The following is a 23,667-nucleotide window of genomic DNA, read 5'->3' as shown; positions in this document are numbered from 1 at the left end:
TTCATAATTTTAAAAAACCCTATAATCAGGGCTTGTTTGATGGAATGTTAGATTCAAGCATCCACACCGGGAAGCATACGCCCGACATTTATTACATTACAAAGTAAATTATTTAGTTAGGGAGGAGAGCTGACAGGTAAAACATATATCACCTGTTGGAGCACGCCTGAGAAGCTTTCAGAGAAACTATAATAAGGAAAAGAAGCATTATATAAACTTATGATATTATCAGCTCCTTTAGCACTACAGTTTTGCAAAGATTTTGTCTGTGAGGGCAGTGATGAAGTGCAAGATTTAAGTTCAGAGGATTTAACGGCTAGAATCTTCTTGCCTGAGAGGTTTCATAGCATTTTGATGAGGCTATATGAGTAATAATACTTGAGTTTTGAGTACCGTGCTTCTGTGTTGAGCTGTTAATAGGAAAAGCTATACTGCGCACAGTTATGGCATTAATTTTGGATTTTGCTGTGAGAATAAGGGAAAAAGGATTATTTGCATGTTTGTTTGAAGTCATATCAGACATCTGTAGCACATTCCTTAATGGAGTCCTGTCATATGAGCAGTGATAAGCAGGAGGTGTACTAGCAGGAGTGTGGCCAGCAGCTCAAGGCAGTTTTTTCTTCCCACCTGCTAGGCTGTTTTGAGATTGCAACTGGAGTCCTGTTTTCAGTTTTGGACTCCCCTGTACAAAAAACACACTGGACATGGACCACCAGGGTGATGAAGGCAATGGGGCACATGATGTATGAGGACAAGCTGAGTGAGCAGGGTTAGGCCAGCCTTAGAAGAAGACTTATCACAAGGACACAGCAGAAATCCTAACAACAGACACAAGCTGCATAATAGGAAATTCCAATTAGATAAGGGAAAAAAAATCCTAAACTGCTATCCCCAAGGGGATGAAGCTTGGTCTATGCGACCTCCAGATGTTCATTATTCTGTGAACTACATGTCAGTCACACAACAAGCATTTATCTAGTCACATAGCAGAAGGATGAAGCCAGATCTTCCGTGTCTCCAAGAGGCAATGTAGCTTTTCTGTGCTGACACTTTTGACACTATTCATGGTTATGTCTCCCTTGATAATACTGACAAACTTTTGCATGTACTTTTGTGTTGGCTTGTAGGGTTATAAAGTTACATATTATTATTAATTACACTTTTATAATATTAATATGTATAATATAATACTTTACCTTAGTAATATACATTATCGCAATATATCCTAGTCATGCAGTACATAGATTTGACAGAAATGAGATACATTGATTTGGCATTACAGGCCTGGACTGAAAGTGCAAGACCTGCTCTTTCAAGAAGCTGAATATATGCTTCACAGGTATGAGACAATTGTAAAATATTGTGAATATAGTTATGAACCATCAAAGTAATTGATTTTAAGCAGTCAATGAGAATATGAATGTATTTACAAGTGATGTATATGCTTGAATGCCAGCATACTGTAGGCCACTGGTGAACGAGCATGACGTATTCCTGTCCCACTCCCAGCAGTAAAAGAATCAGGATCCATCTGTAGCACAGGTTCACAGTATAGTGTGAGAGACTCGAGACAGCTCAGCAGAATGCCAGAAGGGCCTCTTGCCATACAAGGCATGTGAAACACGAGAACTTCCCTGCTGAAACCCCACAGAGTACATTATCCTGGACGGAACCTGTCTGGAATTCAGACAATCAATTCAAGCTGTGCTTATCAGACCTTAGCTTCTTCCCTTGTAGTTTATGATCCTCAAAGAGGTCGTTTGCCATTTGCAGATGGTTTTGCCTGTCTTTGGGTCAACAGTAGCCCACACTCAGCTATTCTTTGTCTCCCAAAATGCCCAGCCAAGCTGTTTCACCACTGCAGCTGCAGAAATCTGCCATCTCATAACTGATACCCACGATAAACCGAAACATTAATATCCTGCAGGTCCAACACCTGATTTCATCTTGCATGTTACTATCACCAAATTTTTCACTGTTGCAACAGAAAGGTATTTGAGTATCTTGTTAACTTTAACATGGAAATCTGCTCTCAGAGTGAGATAGTTTAGAATGAAAACTGGGTTTGCTTCCAGATGATGATTTCTTTTTGCTTAGGACCATCGCCTTTTACCTCAGGAAGAAGGTAGTTTGTCAGCACAGTTCATTTCATTAATGAATGAAAAAAGGAAACATTATTATCCCAAACCAAACAAAAACCACTGTGCAGATAAAAGTTGTTACTCTTTTTAAAAAAGATGCCTGTTACAGATATGTTGATGTGTTCTTTGTAGTGAAAGCAAAGCATGAACTGAACTCTATAAGCAAAATGAGTTTGAAGGAATATTTCAGGAGCAGGCTATCCTGTATTTCTCTACACTGATAGTGATCTCCAAGATAGGTAATTCAAAACAGTGAAAATAAAATCCTAGATTATATTATAAATATAATCAGGTCTTGCACTTATAAATAAGATCCGAGATTTTATTTGCTAACACATAAGATACAGAAGAATCAAGAAGACATTATACCTCTGACATAAGCACTCAAGCAAAATCCTGTAGTGAAGAGACTCAACTAATTCTGCCACATGTCCTTAAGTTTATTTAGGCTTTTTGGCAAGGTGAGTTATTTAGAAAATGTCAGGAATGTTTGTTACTTACAGAAGCTGCATCTCTGCCAATACATTCTGCTTTCCTCTGCCTTAGGAACAGAGGTACTTTAAATGTGGACTAATCCTCACTGACAAATTCCAGCATGCCTTTTCATACTACAACCATTCCATATTATTTAGACTTTGGTATTTCCTCTATTCTCTGGAAGATTTATTTGTGTCTGTAAGGTCACAACAGTCACAATGATCCCAAACTTCCTGTAACTCAACCTGAAACGTAGATGTGACTTTTAAATACCTGATTTGTACTAAATTGGCTTTTGACTCTTTAAAATGTCAAGCATTTAAAGGTGGTAGAGATCACATAGATTATGACTTTCTAGCAATTCTAAATATTTGGCAATACTTAAATATAGGTAGTACATAGATAAGATGCAGGATATTTCTCAGTATTTCTTGTGAAATAGTTTCCAAATTCTGATTATTTGTGGGACAGCAAGTTTTCCTGTGATAAAATGTTGTCTCAAGTCAAAATATTCCCAAAGATCCAGATAAACTGTGACTTTTCCCTGAATATTAATAATACTGTATGTATAGTGAATTGTTCACTCGAATCATTAATGGCTATTGCTATCTACTCTTTGCAAGATATATATATATCTATGTATATATAAATAAATATATTTCCCTCATTGCAGTTCCATTCCAGTCACAGAAACACACACTATCAATTGGATCTTTTATTTCAAAATGGAGAGAGACATGGGAAAATTGACTTTTTTCCCTGTAAAATTTGAACCGATCAACTCCGAACAGGCAATATGTTCACTTAAGATGCCAATCTGATTGAGGTCTCCTCTAGGTCTCCTCTACCATCATATGCCTGTCCTATGAATCTAATGAAATAAAATCTTCAGAAAGTCCTTCATGACCACACAGCTCTGAGTACCATCACAAACTCAAGCATTTACTTGAATCTGGTGATGATTGAACTACCCTCATATGCAGTAGATGTTTTCTCCATTCCAGTCCCAAGTCAGTATTACCCCAAAGCCAAACAATTCTTCTGCTCAGAAGTTACCACCTTCAACTTTCTCAGGTAGCTATGGTACTGTCAAATGTGTTTGCTGTATTTAATATCAAGTTACACCCTGCCTTGATGACATGCAGTAATGTGGAATTGTTGTCAAACTGGATCTGTTAAGTAGGTTACTAGGTAGGTGCAGTTGTCACCAGTTCTTTGATGGATTATCTTGTTAAGGAGGCCATTAAAAAATCACTTTTGATGGGGAATACAAATGATGTTCACACAGAAAGGCCAGACTCTGGTCCCATTAGAGTAAACAGCACTGGATTTTTGCTGAGTACATTCAGATCTGTAACAATAGATACAGTCTTGAAGGTACCTGATCCAATGAAAAAATTAAGGGAAAAGCACCTACTGTTCATTGACAAATGAAAAATTAGCTTGCTTATCTTTAGGGTTAAGACACAGGACATTTAAATCTAGCTAAGCTGTCTCCTATTTCTAAGAACTTGATAGCTTAACAATTCATCCCCTCCATTAATTCTCTTGAATTTGTCAAGACTAGCTAAAACCCTAAAGCAAATAAATTATATGCATAACTGGAAAAAATATGGAGATGAAATTTAGTCCCTTGCCAGTTAGATTTATTTCACGTGGTTACATCATCAGGTAAAATTTTAACAATGTCTGCCCAGATATGAAGATCCCAATGAATGTGGATGATAAACTGTCATTTTCAGGGCAACAGAGGCAACATCAACATGCTCTGAACTCATTAAATTGGCCCTTGAAAATTGCATCATATCAGATTGTAGACTTCTACTTGTTTCTGAGAGAAAAATGGTCTGTTCATGAAAAATTCTTAATTCTATGGAAAAAGTGAAAATATGTTATGACACTGGTCACTTAAGTAACCCAATTTGATAAGTAAGAAAAAACTCAGACATTTTCTGGGGCTTCTCACTTAAAATGGTCTGGCTTTTACTGCAAAACTATGTTAATTAAGCATATTATTAATTTTGGACTTCTTGAAGTAGAATACTATGCTACATTATCCCAAGTAAATAAATGGTTAAAATTTTCCATACTCATCAATTGCATGGGAAATAAATATTTTCTGATTCAATAAATATATTCTGATAGTGCTCAAAGAGTTAAAAGTGGTTGCCTGAAAAGAAGACAGAATAGAACTAAGCTAAAGCTCTCTTTCACATAAAATAATTGTACACTGAGTTGAATCTCAACCTGTAAAGTTTGTCCTCTTCCTCTTCTTGAAAAAGGTCATCAGCTCATGAAGGATCAGTAGTTCACTAATTGCTGAGACAGATTTTCCTTTGGGAAAGAAAGCAAGCAAAGCAAACAAATAAAGAGTTACAAAATCAGTGTTTTGACTTCCCAGGAACACTTGCTCCCACCATGCAGGTATTCCCTTGGCTGGCATCTCAAGGTCTGAGAGCTGTGACAGCTTTCCTGGCACTTCCCCAGCATCAAGCAGTCACTCGTGGTAGGGAAATCAGCCCCTGTGTTTGCAGCTAAACCAATGCTTATTACAGGGTCCTCTCTGCTTTTCCATGGAACAATGCCATGTATCTATAGTTATAGCTGCCTTATTTGTGTGATATTGCACCTACATTTGTATTCTCCCTATATTGTCAGACCAATACTTGTCTGGATTTAGCTTTGTGTTTTAATATAATGTTAAATTACATGTAATTGCTTTCTGTAATAAATCTTAATTTGGAGTACTGATGGGGATGAAGGCCTCTGGCAAGAGCTGTCTCTTAAAAGTGGCCTGAGTAGTTTCAAAAGCTATCTTGTGAATATAGTTGGGCCTGCTTTCAAACAGACTTTGTATTACTTTTACAGCTTTTTGATCACTGTTTCAAAGTCTTTGTCTTTGAAATCAAGTTGCAATATCATCAGCAAATCTAGGATGTGTTTTCTCTTGTGCTTTATGTCCTCTTCTTCAATTAAGAATTTTGGAACTGTTATATAGAAGGCAGAAGGTTTTGTGGAACAGTATCTCCTGGCTTAATCAGTACAGGCATTCTCCTCTTTTATTTACCTGACTTTATCCATCTAGCTGATCTCACAGCACTAACCATATATAAGAGGTTTATTTTAAAATAAAGAAACTTTGGAGTTTGGTTTGTTTGAAGGTGGTTTTGCCTGTGATAAAGTAAATAATACAGAATAATATGCTACATGAAAAGAAGGACTAATAAATTAAAATGAAATGAAGTTTCTTCTTTCTCTGATACCTTTAAAAATTCCCATTACCTGGGGCTGGATCAACAGTGTGAGTATGATTGTCATCTCTCAGGTCTTCACATTACTGGCAAAGGAAGTCAAACCAGTACACATGCTCCTACCATATCTGACTGGTCACAGGCTACCCAGAAATAAACGTGTTTATTTGCTCATCTGGTAATCTCTGGTTTAAGAAACAGAGATTCTGCTTACTTACCAAATTGATGGACATTACATAAAAACACAAATGGACATACACATCCATTTTAAAATTGATTTATTGGGAGATTCAGTTGCATGTCTTCAACTGTCATTGAAATCAGTGACAAATTCTACTTTGTTGGCAGTAGGTATTATTTTGTTGTTGTTGTTCTTCTTCTTCTTCTATTATTGTTTAAGTAATTGGATATTCTGACAGGGAAGATACTCACCAATGCTCTCCTTCCTGAATGTTCTTGATGCAACTTTAATTTAAACTCCAGAACTATTCAGTAAGAGAAATATCATACTAAACAATTACCAATTAGTTTTTTAAAAAATGGCTGAGAGTCACTCCCTGGCAGCCACCAGATGCCCCGGGCCTGGAGCAGACAGGGCTTGCTGTGGGAGTGCCAGCTCCCTGTGAGTCACCCCCTCCTCCTGGCTTGATCCTCAAAGAAAAAGGCAGATTTCTCTGCTCATTCCCAGCTGGTGGAAAGCACATTTGTCAAGCCATGACACGAGTTTCTACTTGTGTTGCAGCTTAGAGCTGAGTGTCAGGCTGAGGGAGAAAGAAGCTCTGTGGAAAGATATATGGACCCAGAAATCTGAAATGGGGGTATTTTCATTGTTCAGGGATGGCTTTCTGTGATCTTCATGAAAGCTGCCAGTTGGAAGGGACCCACAAGGATCATTGAGAGCAGCTCCTGGCCCTGCACAAGACACCCCAAGAGTCACACCCTGTGCCTGAGAGCCCACAATCGTGTTTATCCCAGCCTCAAGGATGATCACAGAACCATTCCAAACTTTCACTGGTATCCTGTTCAGCCTCGGGTTCACCTCTCATCTCCTTTCTGCTCTCTCATGGTACCCAAGTCTGTTTTCTGGACTGGCTCTTGTGAAAGGCCATTCACAAACCTGCTCCTGCCTGCTTTGCCTTTCGTCATTCCTGCTTTTTTCCTTCTGTGCATGTGCTTTGTTTTTAATTCAGGGGCATGTACGTACAGACATCACTCTTCCAGAAGTGAGGACCTATCCTACATGCTTGCTTGTCCATCAGATGACTCTAATTCATCAATCATACACATATCCTCTCTTACAGCTTAAAAAGGAGGAGGAAAAGAATTCTTCAAGGGTCACAAGTAGTTGCTTACAGCTAGAAATGAATTAAAGAAAGGATATGGATATGATGACCGAATTTTATTTTAAAAAGGAAGTTGTGTAGGACTAAAACATGCTTTTTCAGAGTATCTCTGCAAATTCAAAGCTGGAGAAAAAAGAGCTGAGTTTTACCCAGTGGTTATTTCAGGAAAAAGAAATTTAAGGATCTAGATGCTCTATTTCAACCTACTTTCTATGTAGTGAATGTGGGACTGTATTTTATACTGATACATACTTCTCTCTAAAAGCTTTTTCACTATTAGCTTATTCTAATATAACAAGAAACTATTTATTCTAAAAATGTGCTCAGTTTCTCTTACATGAATGTGATTTATTAGACCACTTCAAGTTCTTAAATTCTCTAAGGTTGGAACAGGAAAATCTGTTCAGGGCCTTTTTTCACAGCTGTAAGTTACAAGGACTTTTTCTTGTATATTTGCACTTCTCTGCAGGGTGCCCATATATTCCTTTATAACAAAGAACTTGCAGGTGTTAGAGGAACAGATCTTATTCTTCTGGTGAGGAGCATTTTTCCTCAGGAGATGAGAGCTGTACAAGTTAGGGAGTGCAGTGCAAAGTGAGATACATACTGCTAGTGGCTTGTTGGGTTCCACTGCTGGCTGTCTCACTGCTTTCTAGTTGTGGCACAGGGTTCTAAAATAAGGCTCATTACAGTAATTTAAATCAGACAGTTATTTTTGATTGCCCCCAGTCTTTTCTGGGTCCCACAGTTACGGGTGCACTGTGAGGTTGAAAACAATTGAAACTGATCCAAAGGAAAACAAAGCTGAACATCAAAGACAAAACTAAATGGAAGGAAGAACAGAAGAAACAAAGCACACAGAAGGCAGCTGTCTTTGAGAATTAATTATGATGGACTGGAATTCATTTCTTACAAGCCACTTGAAAGCTGCTTGACAATTATAAAAGTATTTATAGGCCAAGTTTACTTCCTTTGCTTATTCTTGGGAGACTATAGATGCTGTATTCTCTAAGCAGCTTTGTCTGCCTGCTAGAAACCTCACCGTGCTTTGCAAGTTTTCTAGTTTCTTTACTAAAGGGCCTAAACCTGATCAAGAGCCTGTTTCTGCAATTGCTGCCAAGTAATTGAAACAGAATATTCACAGTAATATACTTTCTGACCTAATTTCTCTGTAGGATGCAAACATTACAGATGATTATCTTTCCACTTGCAGACAGAGTTGCTAGGTGTTGCAGCAGACACTGTCATCAAAATCAGGCTAGGTACTGCAGGCATCACTTTACCATATGGGGTATTCTCTGTGGTATTCATTCTGGATGCACAATATTGCCACTGCATGAAAGCACTAAGAATATTTGCATTCACTAAATTTGTTCAGCAAAGCAAGTCAAAATGGATAAAACTAGATTCCTAAATCCACAATAATCTGCAGTGCTAACCACTTGCCAGTGTTATTGACCTAGAGATTTGTGGGGGTTTTGCTCTTACTAAACCACAGGGGTTTTTTTGTTTGTTTGTTTGTTATGGTTTTATTTATTTTTTTCCCAGCTCAATCTTAGTTTTTCTGTTGATTTCAGCTGCACCTGATTCTTATGGCAGACTTTTAGTGGCCAGATTTATTTCACCTGTCTTTGGTCCCTTGGCAGAGATACATCAGCAGGAAGAAACTGGGATCTCTGCAGGGCAATTCATGTCTTGGCTGTTGTAAAGTTGCTCTGGGTAAGTATCTTTCCAGCTCTGGTAGCTACTGAGGGAGTCTATGGTGTGTAGGCTTCTGACCTAGAAGTGCTAGGTGCTACAGGGAAACTGGAAAAAAGGTATGAAGTGCTTAAATGTTCTTTTACCTGAAATATCTTAGTACATGTGCCTGCTCTGATTTAGGCATAAAATGCTTGTATCCTGATTTTTAGTGTGTAAATAACTTGAAAAATCATAGTCCTATTTAACTAAGTATTATGGGTACCTCACCTGAAATTGCTGTAAGGAAGCTAGTTTATTGTCCAGATGTCTGGCATTTTTACTAGATTTCTGCTTTCCTTCTATAATGATTTAGTTTCTGTCTCAAACCTCTTCCTCATTTAACTTTGCCTTATGCACACAATGTCATTAGTATACCTCAATTCAATTATCCACAAGGAAAATTAGGCACATCTATACTTTTGAATTACTCTAAGGATTTAACTAGTTTTATTGTGTTTTATTGTTGGCATAGGGTTTTCTTAAGCAAGATTGCAACACCACTGCATGTGCACTTAATTGTTTTAGAATTAAGTTTGATTTTGGTTCTGACTTTACTTTTTGAAGAGAAAAAAATTCATCAATGGCTGCAAATGCAGTCCTTTGCAGCACTTTCTTTCTATTTAGCACTTCCAATATTAGCAAATAGTGTCTTCTTGTAAAAAAAAAAAAAACTAACAAAGGCCACACATCAATATATGGGAGTGGTATCATGAATCTTTCAAGAAAAACATCTGGTTTGTATTAATCCACAAGGATAAATCACTTTCAGATCATAAAAATTGAGCAACTCTACGAGGGAGCTCTGATTTTCTTCTTAGTAGATGACAATGCATTTTCAGTAAATTCTAGTTACGTCATAGAGAGACTTAGAGACCAATATCAAAATAATGAGTTATTCATAAATTGGATATGTTAAATGCATTGTGACAGCCAGCAATAAAAGCAAATTATTTATTTTTTATAGAGAACATGTTGTAACAGCCTTCTCCTCTGGTTAAGAAATCCATTAAACTCCTTGGTGTATAGTTAATTGGATCACTTCTGTACTGAGATACTCATATTTCTAATAAAGAGTAACTGGAAAATGCAATAGAAATGTAAAATTTTTTTAATGCAATCCTATTAGTTTCTTAAAATGGTTTTATAGATGTGCAATTTCTTAAAGCATTATTTAACTTTAAAAGCTTCAGGCATGCCTATAATTAAGAGATCAGTAGTTCTTTCACAGCAACAAGCCATAAAAAGACCCCTCAGCTACAAGTGTAATGCAGATGCTGTAATGAAACCAGAAGACAGAGTGAAGTAGGGGAGGGGCAGGCTGAGAGCCACATTCAGTAAGGGCTTTTGAAATTAAAAAAAAAAAAGTGTACTTCATAATGATTAGAACAAAGGCTCAAAAATAGCGTAGGAGTGAGAAGAAAAGTGGTTGAGAAGGACAGTGAGAAACAGGGAGTCCACAAGCTGACTTCCATGTTTTACATAAAGTAAAACTGGTAATTTGGAACTGAATGATGACAGGACAATTCTGCTTTAAGTAATCCTTGCATATCCTGAGGAGAAGCAGAGGCTCAAAGGTCTGTGTTTACCTTTCTGTACATAATGCCTGCCTTAACACAATGCCTTGTGTATTGTCAGTGCTTTACAAGACCTTGTGTGTAAAAGACAGAATTAAGGTGAACAGATAAGAGATAATTATAATGAGATGTGTGTCACGTGGACGTTTGCACCCACAGTGGTTTTCACAGACCTAAATAAATTGATTTAAAACTGGTTTTAATTACACTGGTAGGACAGCTGTGTGCTGATAGGCAATCAGTTTCTGTGTTTTGACATAGCCAAGGGGCTCTTCGTGTGTATGATCTACTTACACATTATGCAATGCATAGGTGTGTTAACATAATCAACTGATTAGGGTAGTGAGGCAAGTCTAAAAACCAAAACAAAATCATATATAGAGTCAGATTTTCCTTTCCTCTACACTGAGATGATTTAAATGGTTTGATGTAATTTAGGACTCTCAGTGATGTCTAGAAAAATAATCAGCCAACAAATTTATTTTATGAGAAATAATTTTGTATTTTAAGCAATAGAACAATATGAAATGGAAATTATTAAGGGTAAAAAAAAAAAAAAAAGACTCAAACCCCAGAGCATTGATATCAGATAGCACATCTAACAAAATAGTTTCTGTAATTATGAGAGCTATCTTAGGGAAATTTAATTTGCTTATATCTCCATTTCTGCAGAACAAATAGAACTGTCTCTAGGTTTGATTTTATTTGGTTGTTTTAAAGCTCTAAGTTATTGTTATAAGGATTTGTAGCAGGTATATGTATAGTGTAATTTTAAAGATATAAATTATATATTTCAAGTCTTGTTTAGACTTCCAGTTTATTAAGTCACAATATGATCCACACCATAACTTCAGTGGAACAGAGGCTTTTGCTCCCTTTCAAGAAAGACAGATTTCGTACGAGGACCAGATGCAACACCAGTAAGTTCACTTTTTCTCTGAGAAAGGATTTGTATCCATTGGAAAAAAGGTCCAAGTGGTCATTTTGCTAGTATTTGTTTATATTATTTTATCTACTCCATTGTGATGTGGAGTTGTAATTTCAGCAGAAAATCTGACTGAACAAGCACTGCCCAACTGAAAAAACAAATGTCAGCTGTGTTTATAGTGCACTCTGTTTATAAACTCCAATATCAGTGTTCTGCTCAAAATGCATTTGCAGTAGTTTCGTTTTTCAGAATGCTTTTCTTCAGAGCACAGCATAAGGCTTCTGCACAGTAGGTTGCTAAATTAATGCTCAGACTTTATACTGAAAGCTGAAGAAGTTGTTACAATGTGATCCTTTGTTTTTAGCTCTTATTACCAGGATTTGTAATCTTTAACCTGTTTCAGTAACACTGACTTAAATACATTTCGCCTGTAAAGTAATCCCCTCTAAACTGTGATTGTGTTCCTTCTCTGTCCAAGCCTGTTTGCTTTACTTCTGGCAGGTAAGAACCCAGAAGTTCCTCAGGAGAGGATGTTGTGAGGGGATATTTTGTCACAGTCAGTATTGCTTTTAAGGAAGATGAAGCCTAGCCACAGAGCTTGGCTGTAGCATCAGCCCTAAAGAACCATGGAATTCACCTTGGATTTTGCTAAACTGAAGTCTTTCCCTTTATTGCTAAATAATAAAGGGATTATGGAGCCTGAGGGCTATGGGTCAAGCAAGCTGGATCCCCCATGCTCCACACTGCTCAGTCATCACCTATTGCATGGACTCAGCTTTGGGCAGCACCACTTGGCTTTTCCTCAGCTTTAGTTTGTCAGAGAGCTCGTTTCAGAAACAGGGCACAAAAGGGAGAGAGGATAGCACTGCACAGGGTTTGGCTTTATATACACAGCCTTTATATACACATTGGTCTGTGGGTGCAGTCAGTCTGGTAGAAAAAGGAAATGCAAACCAATGTGAAGACAGAGTAAGAGATACTAAGTGAGGTTGGTTAGACACTGCTTGCTTTTATTAATGTCTGATTAGAGTAACTGACTTAACTTTTAATTTTTCAGTACGGGAATGGTACTTTCCAATCAAAGACTTACCTGAAACAGCTCACATATGATGTATCTTGGCAGACTTTGTGGAATGAAAATCTTAACTAAGGAGTACTGGTCTAGTCCTGATGTGCCAGCTGCCTCAACACAGGTCAGGACACTCCAAGAGTCTCTCCTCCATGAAAGCATTTGTTCTGGGAGCTGTCCATGAAAAGCAGTCATTTAAGCAAAACATCTTGAATATTGATAAGTGTTATCCAGAACTTCTATGGCATGTTTAAGGGCTTGGAAGCAGGGCTGGAGACTTGAAGAAAAATGTAAACTAACAATGTCTAATAATGACTGTGTTGATAGAATTTACGATCTGTGACCGTGTTGATAAGAAGTTCAATTCCCTTGAAGAACAGGACAGCAGGTTGGGAAGGTATGCTGAGGAATGTGCACACCATGGGCCACAGCTACTGTACAACTACTTAAGTTCAGGTTTTCCTTTGGCTTGATGGGCCCAAATCCAACAGTAGCGTCCAGGCAAAGGTAAGCTCAGGGATACAAAGATTGGAAGGTGTCTGGAAATGCCAGGTGAGTCAGAAGAAGCCTTATTAGTTGTTTATTTTATGTAACAACTGCACTCTGTATGGCACACTTTTTGGATAGAGTTTCCAAAGCCATTAGTTTCTCTGCAGTGGCTTGAGAAACACCTACAACTAAGCATTTGGTCTTCCAGAAATCAGAATCTATCTCTATGGGAAATCTCAAGGACCCTACCACAGACAGAGGTAGTTTGGGGAAAGTGTATGTGGAAGCAAAGCTGGGTTTTATATGGAAGTGTTAACAACTTTGATGAGAATCTAAAAGATCTGTATCTAGCTGGAAAAAAAAAAATCACATAAAAGCAGGATCTGCTCTCCCTTAACTGAGGATATAATGTACAAAATACTACAGTGATTAATAAGAGATGGTAACATTTTTGTGTGCAGATAAATACAGAATACAATAACATTATAGATCACCCCAGGATAGTCTGTGGTGAAGAAAAATACTTCCAAGGACTTTTTGTTTAGTTCCTTCCTACCTGCCACTGCTTGATAGGACATTTCTCCCTTTCCTAAGTGTCCTCTAAATTTCACATAAATAATGTGTGCTCTGTCAGTTACTTTACTTTTCAGAGAACAAAACATCACTGTACCCCTGGACAGTATTTCCTCCCCACAAAAAAAGCCACGCTACGCTTTTGGTTGCAAGAATCAACAGAAATTTATGTCAGCTGCATGGAAACATACTACAAAAGACTCATTTTGCTGTGTAGATAGTACCTTATAAAATAAAGGCACAGCATAAAAGTTGTGGGAACACTGAACAAATAAAAAGCCATTAAATACTGATTGGAACAGGAGTTCTTCATTTATGCTGCTGTAAAAATGCATGAAATGTAAATTAAGATAATGTAAGGGTACATGAACCTTTATTCATATTTTTAAATATAAAGGTGATTTGGGAAGATTTATTAACTATGCAAGTTAGACCATTATTTGAATGGATCCTCTCATTATCCATATTCATTGACTACCCAATCTTTTATTTTCAAGAAGGAGTAATTTCTTCTGTAAAACCACATGCACTCAGAATGAGATTTTTGTGCTCAGAATACAACTTCAATGTTTCTGAGAGATGTTTACTGCAGATACAGTGACTTTGCTTCACAGGAATTTCCAATACACTAAGTTTCATTTATAGTCAATTAGTCTTGTCAAGGAAGTCAGAGCAACAAAAGCCAAATATTTTTTATTGCTTTATGCTATTAGAATAATATAAAGTAGCAGCATAATTTAATTTACATCAGAAAAAAAAAAAGTAGCCATAATATACTTGACCTAAAGTTGTCATCTCTACAGAAGCATCCATTTAACTAAGCCTAAAAAACCCCAACCCAAAAAACCATTGATTAATTACAGATGAGGTTCTCTGGTTTTCTTTTCTTTCATTGTGGAATTAAAGTATAGCCCCCTCTGGGAAATGCAGTATAGCTAGTTATATCATGAGTCCTGGTTTTTGGATCATCCAGTCTACACAGTCATGTTACCACTACCAGATACAAGAGTCCAGCATTTTAGCAGATACAGAACAGTGATGAATCTCATGTTTTAATAACACAACACATCCAGTCTACCCAAGCAAAGTCCTCATGGGTCACAAGGAACATCAAAGCAGTGCAGAACAACAAATGCTTCTCAGTAACAGGTTATTGGAAAAAAACCCCAAACCATCCACCAAATGCTAATATATACAAGGAAGGCATCATGGTTGCTCCTGATATAAATTTTGTGAAATACTAGTTTGAAATATTAAACTGCTTGGTGCAAAAAAGATAGGTCTCTTCTAAAAGCATGCTGGATCCTTCCAAGTCACACCCAGGGTTTCCATCCAGGAAAGAGACGACTCAGATTTTTAGGGTCCATGGCCTGTTGTATGAGGAGGTTCACCTGCCCTCCCACACTGAGCACTGTTCCCTCCTCAACACCTTTCAGCTTCTCCTGAAGTCTCATCAGAACACGCTCAGCCACCTTGTTAAAACTCTGGTCATCACTGCTGGCAGAACAAAAAAAGAAAAACAGGTGCTCTAGGTATGGATCCTGAACAACATGAACAACATCCAGTGAGAAAATCATAAAGCAAGGCAACAGTACAGCTAGAGGAAGGTAAGAAAAAAATCTTGCACCTAGCTTTTCTTTTAGTTTCTCGTGGATCAGTGCCAAGTGTAGAGCTCATGTCAGCCTCATCCTCTGGCCTCTGCTGCAAATATAAAGCTTTCAAGGGGTTCATGGTCCAGTCGAAAAGAGGATCATAGAGCAGCACCTACACAGTAAATAAACCTCTTTTTATTTTCAGCTATTAATTACAGCTTGTTCAGTGCCCCAGTACTGTTGGAAATGCTCACACTAACCACAACAGTAGGAGAGTGAGGGTTTTGTTTGTTTGTTTGTTTGTTGGTTGGTTTTTTGTCAATAAAATTGGGCTAAATTGTCTAGTACATGATCCAACAATGAAACTGCCTCTGATCACTTGCAGATATTTGCATTGCTCATACTTCACACAGTTTTGTCATCAGTCCCACCTCAGCAATGAATAGGTAATTTTTTTAATACACTGCTAGGCACTAAAGAGAATCATTAGCTTTTAATCCGCAGTATAACCTGCTTTCAAAAATCAGTTTAATTCTCTTCTTTATGACTTATGCGAAGAGGATTTAATTCAATCAGGATTACTCCTGCTGGGAATGTTGCACTATGGCTAGAAGCATGTAGGTGTTGAAGAGGGAGAAAGGAAACACTTCCCATAGAAAATGCAAACTGGTTATAACTTTATCAAAGATAATATGAATTAGCAAACCTGACCAACACCACTAAGTTATAATTCAGTACAAAACACCCTAAGTGAGTATAGGGTGCAGTGATGCATACAAAGACAAGAAACTGAAGACATTCTGGCAGGTCCAAAAGAATGCAAAAATGCTTACCTCTACAATAGTCAACAAAGCTTCTTGAGAATTTCTCATAACAGCCATTGTTTTCTCACAGCATCTAGAAAATATTTTACAGTATTTTAGGTTCTTTTTGGCAAAATTAAATTTTTGCATCTTTGTAATTTCAATAATGGATGTTTATACTCTAGCTGAAGATTAATTTCTAACATAGGAGTAACCTCTCTGATATTTTCACTTGGGAAAAATAGAAATTTAACTACTGAGTTAACACTGCCTGTTAGGGTGTGCCACGATGGCAGAGTTGCTTGTCTGGATGAAAACATTGGAGAATCTTGGTAGGGTTGTTTTCCATGAAATGAGCAGATCCAGTAGCCAGACCATAAGCAATTTTTGAAATCTCCTCAATGAGTTTTGATACCATAGTGGTTACCTGCATTCAGTCTTAAGCAAACTAAGCTCCTGGAAGGAATTTGGGGACAGGTACTCCTGTGAAAGAGGGATTTGGCCTCCTGTCTCCCACAGGATGAGAACACACACACCAAAGTTAACCGAACATACTCACAGCCAAGGACTTGTTTACCACTTACTCCTGCACTGTTAAGCACAAATCAGGCTGGCTGAGGCAGAAGCATCATCTGCACCATTGCCTTTGATACTCTTATTTACTTCAGATGGAGCCCAACAATTCATGTTATTCTGTATCATGGTTTCACCAAACTGTGAATTTGACAGCATCATCTTTAGACTAGAAGTGGCAGTGACTGCTCCTTCATGGGACAAAGGTGTACTAGGAACTACTTATGACCCTTAATTGCTGCCTTAGAAAGACAATACCTACATTATGTACTTTTTAAAAGACATGAAATTTGGGGGTTGCAGGTATTACTTCACTAACATCATGAAAGTCTGGAATGAGAAATGTCCTGCTATTTAGGAACCCCTTGGGTCATTCACAGAAGGTAGGATGGAGGCTGACAAGAAGCTCAACTCGTTTGGGATTCTTCTGTTTTGCACTCCAGATCTATTATGGGATTTAGATTTTGCACTTGCAAAGTAATATAAAATATATGATCCAAAAGGGGAAAAAGACTCCCAATTACATACATAAAACTAAACAGAAATTAAGAGTCAAAACAAATTGGTTCAAAGACATTTAACAGCTCCAAATATATAGTATAGCTCTGAAAGAAATACACAGTTCTGAAAAAAAAAAATCATTCTGAATCAACACTTAGCTCTGGAGCCCTTGGAAACACTGAGCCCTCCCTGAATTCCACAAGATGGTGATAATAACCCATCACCAACAGAATATTATGAAACACTGAGCAATAAAAATGAGCTTGCAGGTGGTTCTATAAATACAAGCACAGGAGTTAAATGTCAGCATTTAGTTTTAGGTGTTAGCAGCAGAAATCTGAGGCTCCTCTGAAGCATCAGAACTATTTAACATGTAACAACCCAAAAGCTGGAAGTACTCTGCTGCCTCCTCCTTGTGCAATTCAGGAGCACTCACCTTCTGAAGACCCCTTCCACGCCAGTGATACCCATTCCATCCACAATGTCCCTGGTTAACCTGAATGGAACAGTCTCAGGTGTGGGAAGGATTTTGCCTTGCTCAAAAGCAACCCCTAAATGAAAGGATAATAACAATTAAAAAAAAAAGTTAACGAAAAATTAAGGTTCTCTTGCTGTCCCACTTACCCAGATCTATATGCACCAGTTCTGCTGTTTGTTCATCTATCAAGATATTCTGAACATGTCTGTCTCCAAGTCCAAGAATGTAGCCAACTGAAACAAAAACGTAAGTGCAGAAACCATGTCATAAAAACCACAGAAAGCCTAAGAAACATTACTGGTGTAATTGTAACAGGTGAAAAAAAAATTTGAGTGAGAATACTTCTTCCTCCACAGATAGATATTGCCCAAGGAAAGAGCAAATGCCATTCCACAAAACCAAAACAAAAATGTTGACTGAATGAAACTGCAAAAAGGTTATTCTCATATAAATGTGCATTGTTTTATCTACTCCATAGATCTCTTCCCCCTTTCAACTTGTAGATCAAAGTTTATCAAATAATACTGCAGCTTTCAAAAAAATTAAAAATTAAAAGCAAGTGCATAATAAAATCAGGTTTTGTTATTACTACTATCATTAGAAAACTCCCTCAACAAAACAACTTTTGTCTAAGTTTTAAGAATCTCCACTGATCCAAATTGTAAGATCTTTCATGTAAGCCTCTTTCAGTGCTTTACCATCCTTAAATATAAAAAAACTCCCAACTACATTTCCCCTAATGCAATTTACACCTCTTTCTGTCTTTATTAGCTGATGGACATGCACAGCAGTAGTATCTCCTATACAAATCTTTCATCTGAATTGTACTAAACTGCAGATTTACTTTTTTTTTCCCCAGTAAAAAAGGAGTGCACCAACATGTTGCCTTCTAAAATGGGATCATTGTACTAGCAATGTACACAATCTACTAACAAATGTCTTCCAGAGATTCAGTAGAGAACTGAGTCATCAAAAAAAATTCACATTTAAGTACTTATTTTTCTTTATTATGACAGGAAAATCAAAGGAAATGTCCCAGAGCTTAAATAACCATTTCAGCCATGGAAAATAATGCCAGTATAAAGACAGTGAAAGATTAAGCTTTTAAATTCAGCTAAAGCACCAGAGGCTACGCATGAAATGAACAACTTTTAAACCAAAACAACAGAAATAAAGTCAGGTAAAAAAACCCCCAAACTACCATAATCTAAATAAAACAAACTAGTATATAAACAAAGAAATACAGAATTTCATTCTTCCTTCTGCAGCAAAAATGGGGGTTGTGGAGGAACAAATCAGAAGTCTTAAGTTACAAAAATAATGCTGACATTCTTGCTGGCCTTTTTTGCCCCCTACTATGCCTTTTCTGACCCTTGACAAAAGCAGGAGAGCCAGTATGTCTGAAATGGTATAAACTCTTTGGCTGGGTAACCTAAAAAGTCACTGTAAATAATCTAATACCTATAGAAGATGTAGCCACACTGCGAGTGTATGCCAGTCGTTTTTCAAACCACACAGCTGGGTCCAGGAATTTCTCCATGCAGAAATACCGGAACACAGGTTGAAAATTCTCACAGATTTCCATGAAAAGTCTGTATTTCTCTTCAGAATGTTTCTTTTGGGCATCCTTTAAACACATAAGAAATGTTTTACACATGACTAACTGCTTCAGAAGGAAATGACATTTTCCTTTCTTTCTACCCACCTCCCCTCCATCAAATGCTGTTCTCACTTCTCTTTCTTAGCTAAGAATTATTGTCTTTTTTTGCAGCAATTACTAATGCACCTATCTGTTTTACTAAACAATTCTATTTTCATACACAACTCAGAAGCTTAAAAAAGTGGAAAAACCCACATTTCTATTCCCTTGACACAGCAGGCGCATGTATTTACTTTATAGGCATGTGTAGGTAAATGGATCTCGTTGAGAGACACTTCCTTTCCTTGCACTCTGTTCTGGTACCTCTGCTTATCTGATGGCCTCATGTCACTGTGAGTCATTCTCACTCATTCCCATGCAAAAGCTCCAGAAAGCCAAAATTAAATACACTTTTATCCTGTTACTACTATAGCAATTTGAAAGGAAATAGATTCTTGCACAATTATAGGTATATAAATTAACAGGTATACTTGTCTGCAATTTTGAAACCGATGGTGAGGTGATCTGTGGAACTGAACTGAAAGTCTGAGCATTTATTCATTCCACGCCACTGGTCATATTCATTATTAGATATACCAAAAGTATAGTACATAGTTCTCTGTAAATTCCAACCCCACCCCACTCCCAGTAAATATTATGAATCAGCTATTTTTTTGTGAGTTTTTTCAAAGTTATTTGCACTCACCACCATTATTTTATGACACTGATAACTGGAGTAATCCTTAGGCCTGTATCTCTTGTGAGCTCCTTCTTCGGCATTTACAAGGAACTCTCCGATGGGAGTTGTTCCCGAGCACCACTCCAGAACTCCACTTCTCTGGGAAAGGGGAACCACCTGGAAAAGCAAAACCACGGAGGGGAGGTTATCCATGGGGGAGGGTTATACACACTAAACTATGAATGCACACCCTGCAGAGCATGGGTGCACATTTCTGTTTGTTTAAAAAGACAAAGAAGGTGAAACCATGCAGCTGACCACAATGTATCTTCCAAATACACACATAAAAATCCACTCAAGTTTTTTCTATCTCATAATTCCATTTTTTTCCTAGCTCAGAAAACCTTTCATTAGACATATCAGCACAACCTAATGACTAGCTAGTGCCCGTTTCCTTCAATTTTCTTTTCTTACGAAAGTCTCTTTATCTGTAATGCAACACCCATTCTGTTTTTCCCTGCTGATGCTCATTTTTACACACACAGAAACCTGAGCGTTACTTGAAAATTATTAAAAATATCAGACTTTAACTCCATCAGAGAATTTTTAAAACCATGCTAGCAATTCAGATAAGCTCCTTTAGAGATTCTAGAGCACACATTTCTCATTTGTCAAAGAGAAGAGCTTATACTTTGAGAGTATTCATTCAGAGGTCACCTTCACAGCTATTATTATAATCCCAAGTACATAAAAGAGAAGGAAGAAGGAAAAGTTCCTGTTTAAATACATTTTCTGCATTCACAATAAGAATTCATTGCAATTCTTATTCCCAATTCCAATATGATTTAGAATCATATGCCCAATTCCAAAAACACCAAGTTCAAATTCTGCATGAAAGACCCTAAATGGGAATTCTGAATTCAATTGTAAGGAATATTGCAAGACTAGAATTAATTATTAATTAGAAATATCACAAAGAAATTTAATAAGAATTCATAAACAAACTTGTATGTTCAAGTTTAATGACTAGCAACTCAAAATTTAATGACAGTGCATTATCTAATTTCTTTTCAATTCCAAGTTCATATAAAGAAATCTTTGAACAGTATTTAAATATATATTGGGCATAAAGAAATTTATTTTAATGATTTAAAAAAAAAATTGTAATAAATATATTGTTTATTCCATACCTTAAGGCACAGTGATTATTTTAACAGCAGATAAATAAAAATCTTTTTATATTGCTTTTGGGTTAAAAAGAGGAGAAGGGGGAAGTATGCTATATTTCTCTGCTGCCATAGCTGTTCAGGGTTACCTTGTATCTTCGGATATTTAACTTCCTCTTCCGTGTTTCAGTGTTTTGCTGGAGCAATGTATTGCACATCTGGAAAACCTGTTGCATGACAGCATCTTGTCTCAGGTCATCACGCCCCTTCAGCATAAACAGAAAAAGCAGTTAAGCAAACACTTCTCAGCATCCATTTCTTGCTCAGCAACTAAAAGATTATTTTAAAAATTGCACAAAACACAAGTTACTTTTCCACAATAATCACTTGCAACAAAATGTAAACAATAGTTGTTTTTTCTCTGTATTTTCTGTTAGTGCTGAGCTGCTTAAACAGAACCATCATTAACTTAAATCATCACCATTCTCTTTAGCAACTCAGCACACAGTGAAGCAGCATCAGTTGTCACTGGAGCTCTGACTGCTGGATGCAGATCTAGTGATTCATGCTTCTCTTTGAAGCTTTCAAAACTTACACATACTTAGCAGCAAAACAATTCTCCCAGCAACAGCCCAATGTTTGCATTCAAAGAGAGAATGAAATCAGCTGAGTCTATGGAGAAATAAATTCTTTTAGAGATTTTTTACTTCTATGAGCATGCTGTTGATTGTCCCTGAATTGCAAATACTTTTTTATATGGGGAAGAAGAAAGGAGGTATTTAACACAAGATGTTGATGGTTTTCATTTACAGTACCCTTCAGGTCACCAGCTGAGACATGACCAGGCAAGCTTGGTAGTTGTCAGGTAAGCTACTGGATACTAATTACATGCACTGCTGAAAAATAATTACAAATATATTCTATATAATTATTTATTATTTATATTATATTACTTTTTAATACTTTGCAAGTTCATCTATTAAAGCATTCCTTAACTGAGAAAACTGACAGTGAAGTGTGAAAAGTCTGCTTATGGTACAGAAATGATACGTGAGAAAACTGACAGGAAAACTTAAAAAACAAAAATTCCAGCATGCCAAGTCTCTGAGATGTCATTACAACTGACAGAACCCACCTTAACCAGCTGCCTCCTTTCTTTACCATCTGATCCTACACAATCTATTATTTTAGGCAGATTCATGCCTCCTGCTAAACGAAATTCTCGCTTGAAATAACTTATTGTGACCAAATTTTCATATTGTCCTGTGGGATCCACCTGAAAATAAAAGTATGTTCAAAATGAATGTAAATATTGCCTCTATTTCACTCAGACAAAGCAGTAATAAGTTGTTTGCAAACCTCATTAGCAGACTATATGCTAAATATTAATATGAGCACTCCATCACCTACAAGGATATCACAAAGGCTATGAAAATATGCTAAGCAAAGGATTTTTTTTTTATTCCTCCTTGTTCACCTCATTGGTAGAGGGGACTTGGTGCTGCAGACTTCCATTAAACAAGCTGTGACACAATGTCAGCCTGTCCCAGACAGCACTGTCCCAAGAAACTGCTCACATGTGGCTGGGGAGCATTAGGCTTAGACTAGGCTGCAAATGGACCCAATCTACAATCCCAAACCTGCTGCAGGGTACAGGATCTGTACCTCAGCCACTCATGCCCCAGAGCAATACTGCCCCAGGAGCTACATCACAGATTGGCAGCCAGCTCAGTCAGTCTGTACTGAAGAAGAAGAAAGGCAAAGAAAAAAAGGATCCAGTTCTACAAAGGAGCAACACCTGGGGCCAACTGGAGCCCTACAAACAGATGTAATTTAGCATGGGTGGCAACTTCTGGCCTTAAAGCGTTCCCTTATTCAGCTTTATAGACATAATCTGAGGGATTTCAACACCAGGAATTCTGGCTTTGCAACATTTAAATTTAGATGCTGGCCCAAAAACCAACTCCTGAAACTGCACAGTTTCTCAGGTGGAGCCTGTGGCATGAAGAGGCGAGTGCCTGTGCAGCCATCCAATCAACTGCTTATCCAATGGGAACAGATCATTCCCCATTACTGAATGGTAAAACAGAAGAGGCAAGTCTATTGATTCTCACACCTTTTGTGACATTCAGTGCTTCCCTGAAACTCTGAGCTAGCACCTACAACACACGAGATTGACACTCCCAAATCTCCTGTGTGTGTTTAGGTAGTTCACTATGATATCACCTTTTGATAATGAGAGACTACTCAGAGGTAACAGTGACAAAGCTGTCTTTGTACAATAAACCACTTTTCAGCACACTTGGGATCAAGGTCTTCTAAGGAAACTATCTCACTCTGCACCTCCCACCTGACAAGAAAGTATTCCCATAGGGGGACCTGTAAAAACCATAGGAATTGGATGAAGAGATGACTGCCATTACAAAAGCTTGAAGATGATTCTATTATTCTATGATGATGGAATCATAGTGTGTACTTTTTGAACTTCAGTCACCTTAATTTCCATGGTAGGAACAGCAACATCCTCCAAGTTTTTCAGTTTAATAATTGGCTGGTCAGCTGGAATACTTATTCCTTCTGTAATTAAGAGGAATTAATATTTTTAAATTCAGAGCTATACAGATACACCTGAATTGATAAAACCCAGCTTA

At 37.4% G+C, this 23,667-nt stretch overlaps 1 protein-coding gene across 1 annotated transcript in view; it reads right to left on the bottom strand.

Annotated features, from left to right (window-relative positions):
• Positions 1 to 14,252: 14,252 nt before the first annotated feature.
• ATM (ATM serine/threonine kinase) overlaps positions 14,253 to 23,667 on the bottom strand; it is a 53,802-nt gene continuing 44,387 nt past the window's right edge. Inside the window, 10 exon segments of the mRNA XM_062487580.1 lie at positions 14,253 to 15,082; positions 15,213 to 15,349; positions 16,011 to 16,074; positions 17,491 to 17,605; positions 17,679 to 17,765; positions 18,994 to 19,159; positions 19,878 to 20,027; positions 21,166 to 21,282; positions 22,152 to 22,292; positions 23,511 to 23,593. Coding sequence (XP_062343564.1) covers positions 14,899 to 15,082; positions 15,213 to 15,349; positions 16,011 to 16,074; positions 17,491 to 17,605; positions 17,679 to 17,765; positions 18,994 to 19,159; positions 19,878 to 20,027; positions 21,166 to 21,282; positions 22,152 to 22,292; positions 23,511 to 23,593 — 1,244 coding nt within the window. The 3' untranslated portion in view covers positions 14,253 to 14,898.

This window comes from Cinclus cinclus, chromosome 2 (assembly GCF_963662255.1).
Source record: "Cinclus cinclus chromosome 2, bCinCin1.1, whole genome shotgun sequence".
Taxonomy (NCBI): domain Eukaryota; kingdom Metazoa; phylum Chordata; class Aves; order Passeriformes; family Cinclidae; genus Cinclus; species Cinclus cinclus.
The sequence above is the reverse complement of the archived record's forward strand: the minus strand, read 5'-3'. Positions and strand labels throughout refer to the sequence as shown.